Source organism: Lates calcarifer, linkage group LG20 (genome assembly GCF_001640805.2).
Source record: "Lates calcarifer isolate ASB-BC8 linkage group LG20, TLL_Latcal_v3, whole genome shotgun sequence".
Lineage (NCBI taxonomy): Eukaryota > Metazoa > Chordata > Actinopteri > Centropomidae > Lates > Lates calcarifer.
Window position 1 is genome coordinate 16,956,043 of NC_066852.1, and position 13,951 is coordinate 16,969,993.

Below are 13,951 nucleotides of genomic sequence, written 5' to 3' on the forward strand. Positions count from 1 at the left end.
GGGCCAACTTTCACTCTCACATCTCCTCTCTGATTACGTTCTCACACTGTCTCTCTCACACGGTGGCTCCCTCCCTCCCTCTGGTTTACAGTTGTTTTTTTTTTCCCTTCACCTTCATTTGCCTCCTTACCCATACTTTCTCTTCTTCCTCTTTCTGTTTCTTTTTCTCTCTTCATTCCATGCCATCCTTCCCTTAGAGCTCTGTCTCTCACCGCATTCACTCTCATTTATTCATCAACTCCTATCTGTCTCTCTTCTCTTCTTTTTCCATGTCCCGTCCACTTTACACTAACTCTACACAACGCTTTTGCATTTTATTTTCTGCTTTGCTGTTTTCTTCCCTTATTTCTCTATAATTCTACATTCCCTTTCATCTTTTCTTTTTCTCCTCTTACTGTTGGCTGTTCCTCTCTATGAGCCAAAAAAAAAAAAAAAAGAAAGAAGAAAGAAAGCAAACTTTCATCTCATCACATCCTTAATCACAGATTCACACCAGCGCAAACACTATTCTTACAATGTCAGCCTCTTGATTTAGGGCTCAGATGAAAGTCTGTCTTCATAATGTGTTATGATGATGGAAGACATGATGAAAGTCCTTAGTTTTTTTTTCTTTTTTCACACATTTTTGAATTGGATGAGCTGTTGTTTCTTCTGACAGATTTTCTAGGAAATGGTAAAAGGAAACGGCTGTGAGGAGCCTGTGAAATCAAAGCTTTGAGTGATATTCCAGAGCTACTGGATAGAAAACTGTGGTGGTTTTTGTTTTTGTCTGACAATAGTCACAGACACAAAGAAAATTGTTGTTAGTTAGGATAATAACATAACTAACTAACTTATAGCAGAATAGGCTGAACCTAGGTGTGAATTCATTTATTTGACACCTCACCGCCACGAAAGCTCAGATTCATCATGCATCTACATCTTCAGACTCAAGATTCCCTGGATGAGGTGAATCAGAGGTCACGTCAACAGCATCCATCCCTGCTGATAAAGCCTTACAGCTTTTTTGGCAACACGATAAAGGCTAAAAAGGATTACAGCAGATTTTCTACTGGAAACTAAATTATTCACTAAATGTACAAAATATTAGACCATTTTCATAAAGTGCACCAGTCAGGTGAATCCAGGGACAGTAAAAGCCATTATCCCTTTTATTGATTTTTCTTATTTCAATGCCATTTATAGCACTGACAGAGAAAGAAGCATTTCAACTTCAAAGAACTGCAATGAGGTAAAGGGGTTTTAACACAAGATTCATGTCTTCAATATGTGTTCATGGCTTTTTTTTTTTCTTTGTTGTTTTATCAAAATTAATGAATCATGATCGTGATATTTTATTGCCCCCTCCTGGGAAATTCAGCTTTTTCTTGCCTCCCGACATTGAGGTCAGAGGCCAGTGTCAGCTGCAGAGAGCATTCCTAGAGCTGTGAGGGGTTTACTGTCATCTGTCAATGACACTTCAGTGAGGAAGATGCTTGCAAACACATGGGCTGGAGCGCCACGTCCACCAGTTAAAATTCCCCAAATTGCTTCACACCACCAGGGATCCTGTAATATCTGTCTGTCTGCCTCCTCGTCCAGGATAAGTATCAAGTTTCTTCAAATATTCTGAGCTGGTTTGATCAGAAAAAACAACCAACTGAGCGAGAACAGACAAATACAACAAAATTCTTCATATACTATCCATACTATCCATACAACAGCCTCCACCAGAGCGCAGACACCAAGGCACGGTTTCCCAGGGAGGAATGCAGTCTGCTGGGCTCAGAGTTCTCTTGGAGCCCTTTGCCTGGAGGTCAGCCCCGACTCTGACAGATCTCTCCACACTCCACTGAGGCGAGACGCATGGTCCCTGTCAGCGCCGCATAAAGCCTGCCAAGCCTGTCTCCTCACTGTGTGTATGTGTGTGTGTGTGTGTGTGTGTGTGTGTAGGGTGGTGAGACAAACTGTGTGAGACAAACAAAGGAAAAATACAGTTTGCCAATGATAAAGGAGGAGCAGAACTAGAGTTTGCAGACATGTGCCGACTGGATGCACTGTATGTGTGTGTGTGTTTGTAGGTATGGTTGGACCAAAAAATAAATAAATAAATAAAATAAAATAAAATAAAATACACCTCAGCTCATACTCCTATGCTTGCTCCTTTATCTGTCTTCCTCTTTCTCTGACCTAATCAACCTAATGTGAGTGCATATGTGTGTGTGTGTGTGTGTGTACCCACCAAAAGATGCTCTTGCCCTGACTGAACTGAGATCTGATACTTCTCAGTTGTCAGCTGGTGTGAATCTGTGTCTCACAGAGGAAATAGACAAACCTCTAAAACCACACAGTGCGTCCAAGCCTTCAGTCTGGCAAAATAAAAGTAGGTTTAGAGTTTCATGAACTCATGAAACAAACATGCCCATGAACGCATCAACCACAAATCATGGCTGCAGTGTTGAGTGTTTGCTCTACAAATGTATTTACTCCTGCTCCTGCACAACAGTTCCTCCATATGGCGCTGGCAGAGTTCAGGACAAATCGCTGCTGTACTTGAGATTTCACTGCACTGCTGTTCTTCAGTCATTACTCTTCATCTCCACATGAAATAAATTTCCACAACAGTAGAGTAGGTTCAGTCCTCCTTAGAATATCAGTTCGGGTAATGCGTTGTACATGACACACACACACACACGCACACACAAACAGAACAGAACAGGAAAACCGCATTTTAATGTTTTCCTGAAATTATGGAGCAAAAGAACACCAACTTATCTACACTGGCAACTCAAAACCAGACTATTAGTTTGTCTTTTCTGCCAAATATCCAGGTTTTCTTATGATGGAAACTAATAAGACCACACCACCACTTTGGCATCCCCACGGAACATCCAACATATAGATCACTTCAAATCACTGAAACTTTTATGTCTTGGACCCTTTCCTGTTCACAAAAACTTTAAGTGATCGGCTACTCTCACAGCAACATTTTGCTGGATGAGCTAAAAGTCATCTTTTCTTGGAGGGGGAAGCTCTCCTCACAGCACTGAAGCTGTGCCTGCACCAGATTTCAGCAGGTGATGATTTCTCTGCCCTCTTTTCCTGCAGAAACAAGTCGCTGGCAGAGGGGAGAACAGGTTCAGCCACAGTCCAGTGACAGCTGCAGCACCCTGGGCAATAAACCATGACAGCCGGTGCAGAAACTAAGGCCACACACAAACACAGACACACACACACGCCCTGAGGTGTAAAAAATCTGGAAAAACCAGCAATATGAACATGAATGCAAAATAGTAATATTAATATAGTCTATAGTATATAGGAAAAGATCTCTATAAAAAAGCTTGAAAGAAAATGAGAATAACGTTCATGTCAATCTTAAAATAAGCTCTGGATTTGTAAGTCAACAAGTGTTGTTTTTAGTCGTGTGATAATGCACCACAATTTATAAAGCATGTTACAGGACATTTAAGCTAAGCTGGATTCAACTTACATACATTTGAAAATCACAAAAAAATCACATTCATGTCCATTTGTGAACAGAATGACACACTCACACTCAAACAATGCAAAGGGGAATGTGGCACTTCAGCTACTGGTGAGACGTACACAGTAATGTAATCCAGGAAGTCCAGTTTTAGTGACAAATCCATGTGTTTTAAGGGGTATCAGATGCCAAAACACTGCACAGCGGTTTATAATCCTATGAGACGACCGCTTTCCACAACTTTACAACTCTGTCTGGAGTTGTAAAGTTGTGGAAAGTGGTAGTTATTCTCTCTTCCTTTGTGATGATCGCAGGGTAAACAACAGCATTCATATTACAAAATATTCTAGATGAATGCGTTTTTTTCATGCAGGGCTTAAGATGGTCTGAACGCAGCCTTAGTCTGCAAAAAAAACACACAAACGAACTGTACGCTTGCTCTTAATTCCACACTCCTGTGTTAGGCTGCACAGTGTAGAAAATCTTTGAGCAAGTAATTTGAGTCAATACAAGGTTTAAGAGAGTTTTGGTCAAAAATTCAAACCCAAACAGACGACCAGTCCCATTTGGCACCCATGTCTCCATGGTAATGATGACCAACAGTACAGAAAGAAATCCACAGACCACAATCTAACACAGGCGCACTATTCTACTTTACTCCCTTCCTCTCAGATTTAGTGCTTGGTTGCCTAACACTGACCGCTCTGACTCACACACACACGCACACACGCGCACACACACACACAAACATACAACACATTACACACAAGGACTGGAGAGTTGGCCGAAGTCAGCACTACAGACAGACCACCAGCACACATAAGCACAAAAAAACTGCCAGACAGACTCCAGGGAATGACGTAGTGGGTCATTCAGAAACATTACGGTTGTGTGATCAGTTAAGTTAATTCAAACCTCAGCATATCAGAGCAAAACAGAGAGCCACCAACAGCTGCTGCTCAACTCCAGTGCAGCGAGTTTAATAATCCGCAATCTCAGAGAGAGAGATAACTGTTCACACTTGATCGAATGCACATTTGCTGCACAATGCTCTAGATAATCTTGCTGTAAACTTTACTTTCTTGTAGTGCAGCCCATTCCCAGAAAAGCTGATGAATCAGATGAAAAATGAGCAGCACTGTCAATGTTTTACACATGGAGCTTTAAGGAAGGGAAAGATTCAAACAAACTTTTGGTAAACACACAGATATATGGATAATTCTTCCTCCATCATTTAGAATATTGCACATATACTATATATAACATCTGTGCTTGACATTGTGCTTGTGCAACCAAATCAGGATTTGAGCCACATTATTTCCTCTTTCTCTCACCGTTTCTGTCAGTCTTCACTGCACATTAGATCATTAATAGCTCACCAACAACCATAAATCAAACCTCACCAGCACAAACGCTTCAAACAAGGAGCCCAAGTCACTTCAGGCTTGTGTGTTTTTTGGTAATGTGAAAGAGAGGTCTGCTTCTCTTTAGGATAATCAGTGTAGATAAAGACGGACAACACACAGAAGCTAGCAGTGTGTTTTTCAGAGCCGCGGGGCTCTGCGGTGGTAAAGCTATCCTGCCACAGTGCCATGGGGAATTCCTGGGTTGGTTAAACGATGGCAGGCAGGAAATGGAGCATACTGGGTTAAAGAATGCACAGAGAAAGAGCGAGGGAGTTTTGAAAAATCTCAGCTGAATTAGCCCACAGCCGCTGCTACATTACAGCAACTGTCTCTGAACTAGAAGATGGGAACAAGTGTGAAAAACAAACAAAAACTTTTAAGATCACTGACCAGGAACAGTAATGTTGGGGGTCCACTTCTTTGGATTCTTTGTGAGTGAAATGATATCCAGCATATTATCCACAAGAAGGAGTAGGGAAAGTATAATATTCCAGTTATCCGGGTTTAGATCCAAGTGTGTTTTATACTCCAGAGTGTGTGAACAAGTAAAAAGTTTCCTCAGAAAGCAGAAGTAGGTGACTGTCAGCCTTTTTGGTTTGTCTTTAACTGAGGGAGGAGTGTGTGTGTGTTCCCTCCCGCTCTACTCTGTTCTGTTCTGTCTGTCTGTCCGCTGGCTCCAGGGAGGTGTGTGTGTGTCTGTGTGTGTGTCTGTGTGTGTGTGTGTGTGTGTGTGTGTCAGTGTGTGTAGCCTGCTCATTTCCTGCCTGGATGTGCTTCTGGGCTCCAGGCGGGCAAGCTGCTCAGGAACACATGGCCAGCCACTGTTCTGCCAGGGGTTCCGCATTCCACACACTTGCGCGCACACACACACACACACACACACACACACACACACACACACACACACACACACACAGTATGCACAACACTCCTCACCATTAGCTCCCTCTGTGACCCCTTCTAAGCCCCCCTGCTGCTACTAGTACTCCAACACACAGGCACACACCCTCCAGTCCTTTGCAGGGCACCAACCCTCCCCCCACCCCGCCCTTCACTCTGTTATCAACTGACCCACACTGGAATGAGCAAACGCATACACATACACACACACACACAGTCCTAGCTGCCCTGAGGTTATTGATACTCCAACTACTCTTTTTGCTGCAGTTGGTCAGTTGGTGCTTTGTGTGTTGTTGGTTTGACTGCCTTAACATCACACCACCTACTTTTATCTAACTGTTCCTCCAAAAGGTCTTCACTACAAGCAACTGCACCAACTGTTGCATTAAGGTTTCATAGACTCCATTTCAGTTTTGCCCATTTAGCCGACACTTTCAGAGGTAACTTACAACGAGAGAGGAGGTAGGTGTCCGGCATCTTAATTAAGAACTCTTAAGACGCCAATGTAATCCATCAGAACTACTTGTTAGACAGTGAATAGCTTTTAAAAAAGAACCAAAAAGAAAACCAAATAAAAAAACACAATCTAATGCTAAGAATATGTGAAACAAGTGAAAAGATGTGAAAAATGCACTGTATTCATGTGATGTGTTCCTGTACACTGGACCATAATTTTCTATGACTTTCACTGACATCCCCAGATGATATGAAAGGTTAAAGCTGCTTCCTTTTACAGAAATTCCCTGACTGACAGGAACCCTGTGAATGTATGATGGAGATGAAGACCATACTTGGGCTGTCATTCCCAACAAAGGCCCTCTAGCAGGTGAAGCTCTCGCCCGGGGGGTGGGGGGTCATAATTTTTTAATTTAGACATAGATGCGGCAAAGCTGCTTCTGTTTCAGACCAACTACAACAACAGAGGGAAGATAAACATTGGCGCCGAGCACCGACCTCGAGCGATTTCTGCCACAGCGTCCCCTGTTACAATCAATTCCAGTGTTTAAACAGGTGTACAATCTCTGGGTATTTTATGGGCTTTTATGGGCTTTTTTTTGGCATTCTAGTAGGTTTAGGCAAGAGGAGGGCCTGATATTTTCTTTTGATATTGCTTTATTAGATCCCAACATATGGAAGCTGAATCTCCTCCCAGAAAATCTAAGCTCCTCCCTCACCAAACAATAAGTGCTAAGATATGCACAAAAAGTGTTTCATCTCATCTCTCAATATTGACAAGCTTTCTTTCTTTCTTCCTACTCTGAAAGCTGGATCAATATTAGAACACTCAACATTCATGCACTTGCAAGTTGCAACACATTTTGATTGATTATAAATTTCGAGGAGCTATTTTGATAATCAATTAATCATTTAAGTCAAACTAAAATGCCACACATTTATTGCCCAACTTACTCAAAGTAGAGAATTTGCTGCTTGTCCTTGTCTTATCATCATTATAAAGTAAACCTGTTGGATGGTTTCAACAAAAACTGAATATTGAAACCTTCATGAAGGAAGGATTTATTGCAGGACTGTTTAGGAGTGTATTAGATTGCGTTAGTTTTAGATAGGTGTACCTAATAAACTGACAACTGGCCAGTGAAGCCAGCAGGCAGCGAGGACAGATGAGATCTAACACATCTACTTAGATTTTATAAGTCAGGGTTCACATTCCTGTACATTTACTGTGCATTTGAGGTGCAGTATCACATAAAAGCAATCCTGGCGAAGGATGTGAGACTTCATGTGAGACTGTAAATCTATTATATATAGCCCAACATGGTACTACATCACACTAAATATACACAACACTCCCCTACATATCAGTGAAACCTGTCTTTTCATACCTTCCTGCTCTGTGATATGCTGCTTACCTTATCATGTTACAGATGAACACGTAGACAGACAGATACAGACACACACACACACACACACACACTCCATCTGACAAGATGTCAAGATAGGTAGCATCACATGTAATGTCAGGCAAATTCCATCTCCTCTCACTATATATGAAACCTCCAGTCTCACCCCACTCTATTGCCTGTGTGTAAGTGTGAGTGCGTGTGTGTGTGTTGGTGATGGTTATTACATACCAGCATCTTGCCAGGTACATGTGCTCCTTGACGAAGACTGATCCAGAGAGCAGGATGTACCAACAGGTAGCGATGCTGTCTGGGCTGGAGTGGGAAGAAAGAACAGAGAGTTGTGAAACACTGGAACAGTGTAACACTGAGGTTTCATAACACCTCAGTGTCAGTCAACATGTGTAAGAAAGCACGGACGATGTGAACTTTCAATATTCAATTTTTTGTATTTTATTGTACTGCTTTATTATTCATGATTGGGGATTCACTTACGTGTTTTTTTAAGGTCACTGGGTTTTGTCTCCCTCCTTACCATGTGTGCTTTTTGATTCATTCTAAAGTAAATGCCACGTTGGTGCCTTTAGTTTAAATCTGCACTTAGCAATTCTGCACATTTGCAGCTCAGAATAACAGCAAGACAGAAAATTAATTTTGAGGATATGGATAACCAGACATCAAATAATGCATCATCACAGGGCCACCGTTTTATTTCTGATGACTCTGAATTACTCTCACAGTCAAACTTATGTAGTGCTTATTGGAAAGTTTAAAAGTCCCCTGAAGTTAAAATGAATCTTTTTTCCTTCCACACCTCTACTGCAGCCTCATTTCAGGTGTCACCATAGCTCCACTTAGCCTGGCTTTTTGATGACACTCTGTTCCTATTACATGTCCTGCTGTATGTTATATGTCTGTGTTGATTCTATTAGTTGACTTTGGGCTATTCTATACATAATGTATCCATACATTTATGGCTGAATTGGCTAGAAAGACCAGTTTAATACAAGCCAGGATTACTTATGTGACACTTTGTCTTTGAAAAATGTAGGAGTTATGCAAAAGGAACTGAAGAGTGAGGGCTCTAAAAGGAAATATAAAGTGCACATCCGAGCTTTGAATCCCAAGTGATGCATTCTGCATTAGCATAAATGTATTCTTAGGATGCCAAGCACTATAGAGCCATGATATAATGTGCCATCAATGCAAGGTGGAGACAATCCATTAACGACAAGCAGCCTAGCTAAGAGGGCTGAGGGAGTCACGTAATCTGGTTTGTCATTCACAACAAGATGCAACATGGAATTCTTTTATCAAGAGATAAACAAACGTATGTGACTGTCCATGCTATTTCATGTATTCATTTTATCTATTAACCCCCAACACTAGTCTAATTTACTTCATAATAAGCCGGGTGCAGCAGCAAGCCAAGACGCAATCATACATGAAGAGGTCAGTCCAGTGAGAACATATCCCTGCCTGTGGTCATGAATATGAATATAGGAAATGGAACATGGCCTGAGTGAAATGAGGAGTGTTTGAAGTGTGAAGATAAGAGATGCACCATAGTGGGAAGAGTAGCACATAGTGGAGAGATTGTAATGTTGTCACCTTTTCTTCCCTGATAAACAACAGTGGGCTCCCATGAGTTACATGTATGCTAATAATTTCTAAATGCAAATATATGGGCAGAGCTTATTCACACTGCAGACATAATTGCACATGTTAATTAATATTCACAAACTTTGCTAATTAGATGGAATATGTTGGTCATTTATCCACAAAGTGGCACATTTTGACATCTGTAAACAAATGCCATGTCTGGATTTAATTTGCAGGAAACAAATGAACAGCTTTTGAATTATAGGCCTGCAATTACATATGTAGGTGGCTATTTAAATGATAAGTCTGCAGTTCAGAAAAGCGGAGAGAGAGAATCAAAGTGGCTTTATGAGGAAAAAGACTAGCTCTTTATTTCCTGATTACTTGGCCTTTCTCTGGGTATTTCTGTGCAAACTCAGATTTTATAAGATGACAAATGCATCCACATTCACAGTATTCCAATCACAAGTTCACACACAGCCACTTCTATAATTGGTTTAGGGAGATCTGATATGATGTGTGAAAAACCTGATTTCAACTCAACTCAAATTTTTACATTGGCTGTTGCTGTTGCAAATACACAATACTAGTACATATTACATGAGGTGATACATTTTATCCATCTTGTACAATAGGAACTGCTCTGTTTGTAAAAAAAAAAAAATGTAAATTGATAGCTGTTGGGTTTATTTGGCTTTTGTTCAAATGTTGATCACACAAAACATGAAATGTAAAGGTATGTTGGACACTGGAATATTGTGTTGATTAATTTGGAAAAATAACTGTGAAATTGCACATGCCATTACTCTTTCTGCCATCTTGTTTGTTGTTTGTTGCTGATGTTTTTGTGTAGAAGAGCAGAAATTCTAGCATAATCGTATTTAAAAGAAGAACAAAAAAAAAAAAACAGAAAAGATTTGTTTCTTTCTGCATTGTTGCGTTTAAGTGAGGCCAACACGATTAAGTACTATTATGGTTTCACTGGAGAGACCTTGATTGCTTTCATCTGCTGTCTGTACAGTGTGAGTGTGTGTGTGTGTGTGTGTGTGTGTGTGTGTAACTGACTAATTGGACATGGCAGGCGCTTTGTTCTGGGTTAAGGTACTTAAGACTGGCCCCTGGTAGAGATGCAAGAGAAGAAAACTGTGTGTGTGCGTGTGTGTGTGTGTTTATTGGATGGTAAATTAAACCACTGAGTGTCTAATGTGATTCTAGTGAGGACGTAATACATCAATAGGATGTGGATTCTTCCTCTCTCCTTCCTTTCATCTGTCTCTGTCCTCCCTCTATCTCTCAGACTTCCTCCACATCCTGGCTGCCTTCATCCCTCTCCTACCTTTTTTCAAGTTCCTCACTTAATTTTCCCATCTCGCCTCCCTCTCAACACTGCTATCCTTTCCTCCCTCTACTTGTTTCCTCAGCAAATTTGCCCTTTGTTTTCTCTCCTCCTCTGCATCCTCTCCCCTTCTTTAATATGCCTCCTTACATCTCTCATTTGCCGCCGCTTCCTCCCCTATCTTCACATCTTCTTTTTTCATGTTGTCATCTACTCTCTCCTCTTTTCAACGCCCTCCGGTACCTCTCCTTCTTTCACTGGACTCTTGTTCCTCTTTCATCCCTCCGCCTTCCTCTTGACTAGTTTCACCCTAAATCCACAGTATATGTCATGCTAAACTGAGTTCTTTTTGCTGTCTGTCTCATCCATCTCAGTATTCATTTATTCACACCCTGGGATAGACAGGAAGAAAGGAACACTGACTGGCTATCAGTGTATATGCCAACATTACATCTGGACAATGGAATCTTAAATATATCAAATGCAACAAATACCTGGCAGTTTGAACATTTATTTAAGAAGCAGCATATAATGTGGATGATTTAACAGCAACCTTAAACCAATTTTTTTTTTTCCCTTGTAACATTTTCAATTGTGGAATTTTAAAATCTATGAGATGCAAAGTAAGTAAAAAGTGAGGTGATGCTTGAAATGATCATATGCAAGGTGGATGTCACAGGGTTAGACAAAGGTTCAGGATATTTACAAGTCTGACAAAACAAAATTTTCACACCGTTTTAGTGTCTGTCAAGGATAGGTTTGGTAATACTCTATTTTTCTCTTATCATCAACAAATCTCAATAAAAGTCACAGACAGAGGGGAGAGGGGAAGCTGGAGTACTGAGAGACACGCTAACATGTTGTTTTTGGTCTTTTAATTTTGTTGAAATAATAGAATCAGTTGTTACAGTTTGGTTATGAGAAATGTACTCCCAGTCTTTGATGACATCTAGCTTTGTCGCTATGGAGTTTAACTGCCCTTAGTGTCTGCAAAATGAATGTATTGTGATGCAAAGTCTTACTTAACTATGTTGATGGAATTTCAACTGGGTTAATACTGGGAATGAAAATTTAGAATATAATATGAATAAAACAATCTTTCTTCTGCAGATATTTTGACAAAAACACAGCAGAGCACTTCCTGCACAGTATGAGGTGCTTGTACTTACTAGAACAGGACATGGTTAGCCTCGTGGCTCTCGTACCTAGCCGAGGTACACATCGACCTGAGTGGGAAAGACAAAGATGTTAATTTTTTTCTCTCCAAAAACGTCCCTCATTCATCTCCCTGACTCTGACAATCCATCACATATCCATCCCAGACTTTCTCTCAGAAAGCACCTAACTCTCCCATTTTAGACACCATCATTACTGTCTGTCAGCTCAGAGTGTTAAGGTGACCCAAGACTCAGTCTCTGGCTGCAATTCCAACCAACATTTCATTTTCTTTGGTCTGAGCTGCACCTGGATTTTGCATGTGGTCAGTTGAGCCCAATTACAAAAGAACGAGGGTTTGTAAACACAAATCAAATGCCATGGAATACTGTGACGTTTGGCTTATTTTACCGCTCAGTTACCAAGTGTGAGAAACTGCTATCTATCAGATGTCTGTATCTGTCTACATGTGTCACTGAAAACCTCCATTATGTAAAGATTTCTTGTAAATGGTTCAGATTATAATCTACACCATTGTCTGTCAGGACATGAACACTCCTGTTCAAATGTCATTGTTAAAACCTGCTCTACTGATTCAATCTAGCAAATACCACGTTCCTGGCTTCAAGCAGAACATTTCAAACATGCTTGGTATGAATGTCTGATAACTACCTGAGCCTGAATGTCCTGTGAATGCTAAAGCCAAGGTGGAAAAGCCAACCCGGGGCAAAAGGCATTTGTAAAATTCAAAGCACTCTTAAACCTGTTTGGGTTGGGTGTGCCACATATAACAATTCATGCAGAAAGGAGGCCTATAGGCTACTCTAAAGTGAATCTAGTACACTGATACTGTGATTGACTCATCAGTCAATACCAGGGATGACTTACCTTAGCTGGTGTTCCCTAAGGTGAGAGAGGACGTCCATGTGGTAGAGGTGGCAGTAGATGGTGTGCAGGTCCTGCAGAAAAGAAAGACAATGAAATCAACATTACTAAGCAGGTCAACATCTCCTGTGAAAATCGCTCACATCCTAAGACTAGGAATGCAACAATCTGACTTTTACTCCCCCACTGCTGAGTACTAATCAGACACCAGTTCCCTTTAAACAATATACTATATTGTACAATGGAAACAATAAAAAAACTGATAAAGAATATGTCTATAGTAAGAAACAGTCACATCTCATCAATACCCTGGTCTGCTTGTCAGTATCACTGCATGGGGCAGATTGGATCGGTGAATGCCTAACATACACACAAGTGCTACTGGTAGGAAGCTATGTCAAAAACAACATTTACTGCCTTTTGAAACAATATATATTAACACACAACTTTGTAAAATCTGGAAATTGCTGAGTGTGCTCAGTGTTTAAAAAGTCAAAGCTTTTAAAAGATTAGCTCATTGTTTAGAGTGTGTGGAATGTCTCAGCGCCGTGTAAATCACATCCAGAGCTTGTGTACTCTGACAGAAGCCACTTGGACTATGCCAAACACTGACTATCAAATTGACACCCTCAAACCAGACAGGCAGGCATACCACTTATCTGCGCACATGACAGCAGCGAGACATACACAGATATATCCACCCACGGCCTTAAAATAGTCCTCTATCAGGGCCAGCTGTCAAAACATTAAGAGGCTGACAGAGTGTGTATGTGAAGAGAACAGCTTCATATAAGCATTTGTAGGATCAAGCAAACAGAATGGGTACAGGGCAGCTACTTTTAACAGGTGGACTGCATGGCTGGCTGGTTGTGTGCACACACATGCTCTCGCACACAAAGACACATACAGACAGACACAGGCTAATTCATTACAGAGAACAGAGATGGACACATGGCTTATTTCCTTTTGGAGATCTGCTCCATTTTCTATTCCAGCCTAAGTTACTCTACAGAATACATAGAATATTTCAAAACTGCAATGTATACAGGTTCATAGTAAATCAGCAGGTTAAAGGAATGGTTCAACATTTGGAGAAATAAGATGATCTACTTTTTTGCCAAAAGTTAGATGTGAGGATTGATACAGTACCACCCATCACGTATACAGTGAATGTAACGCTATCACCAGCAGACCGCTAAATCAGCTTAGCATAAACATAGAAAGCAGGGGAAATACATTTGGTTTTGTTTGTTTAATCCAAACAAAAACCAAGGTGTGAAAATGACAATTCACCATTTTAAATAGGGTTATGATCATTAATAGTAATTTCCACTGGTTC

The 13,951-nt window shown here is 40.7% G+C and overlaps 2 protein-coding genes across 5 annotated transcripts in view; one reads left to right on the forward strand and one right to left on the reverse strand.

Moving 5' to 3' along the window:
• The window catches only part of irf1b (interferon regulatory factor 1b), a 323,207-nt gene that overhangs the window by 181,522 nt on the left and 127,734 nt on the right, over positions 1-13,951 (forward strand). The window lies entirely within an intron of this gene.
• Positions 1-13,951, reverse strand: part of rapgef6 (Rap guanine nucleotide exchange factor (GEF) 6) — a 140,606-nt gene that overhangs the window by 97,166 nt on the left and 29,489 nt on the right. For 3 of the 4 annotated variants that reach the window (XM_018691620.2, XM_018691618.2, XM_051078809.1), the window contains exons 2-4: positions 12,616-12,686; positions 11,742-11,798; positions 7,866-7,949 (exon numbers count right to left, since the gene is read on the reverse strand). In XM_018691620.2, coding sequence (XP_018547136.1) covers positions 7,866-7,949; positions 11,742-11,798; positions 12,616-12,686 — 212 coding nt within the window. Of the gene's footprint in view, positions 1-5,262; positions 5,587-7,865; positions 7,950-11,741; positions 11,799-12,615; positions 12,687-13,951 lie in introns of those variants that run through there. The other variant, XM_051078810.1, reaches the window with a different exon arrangement.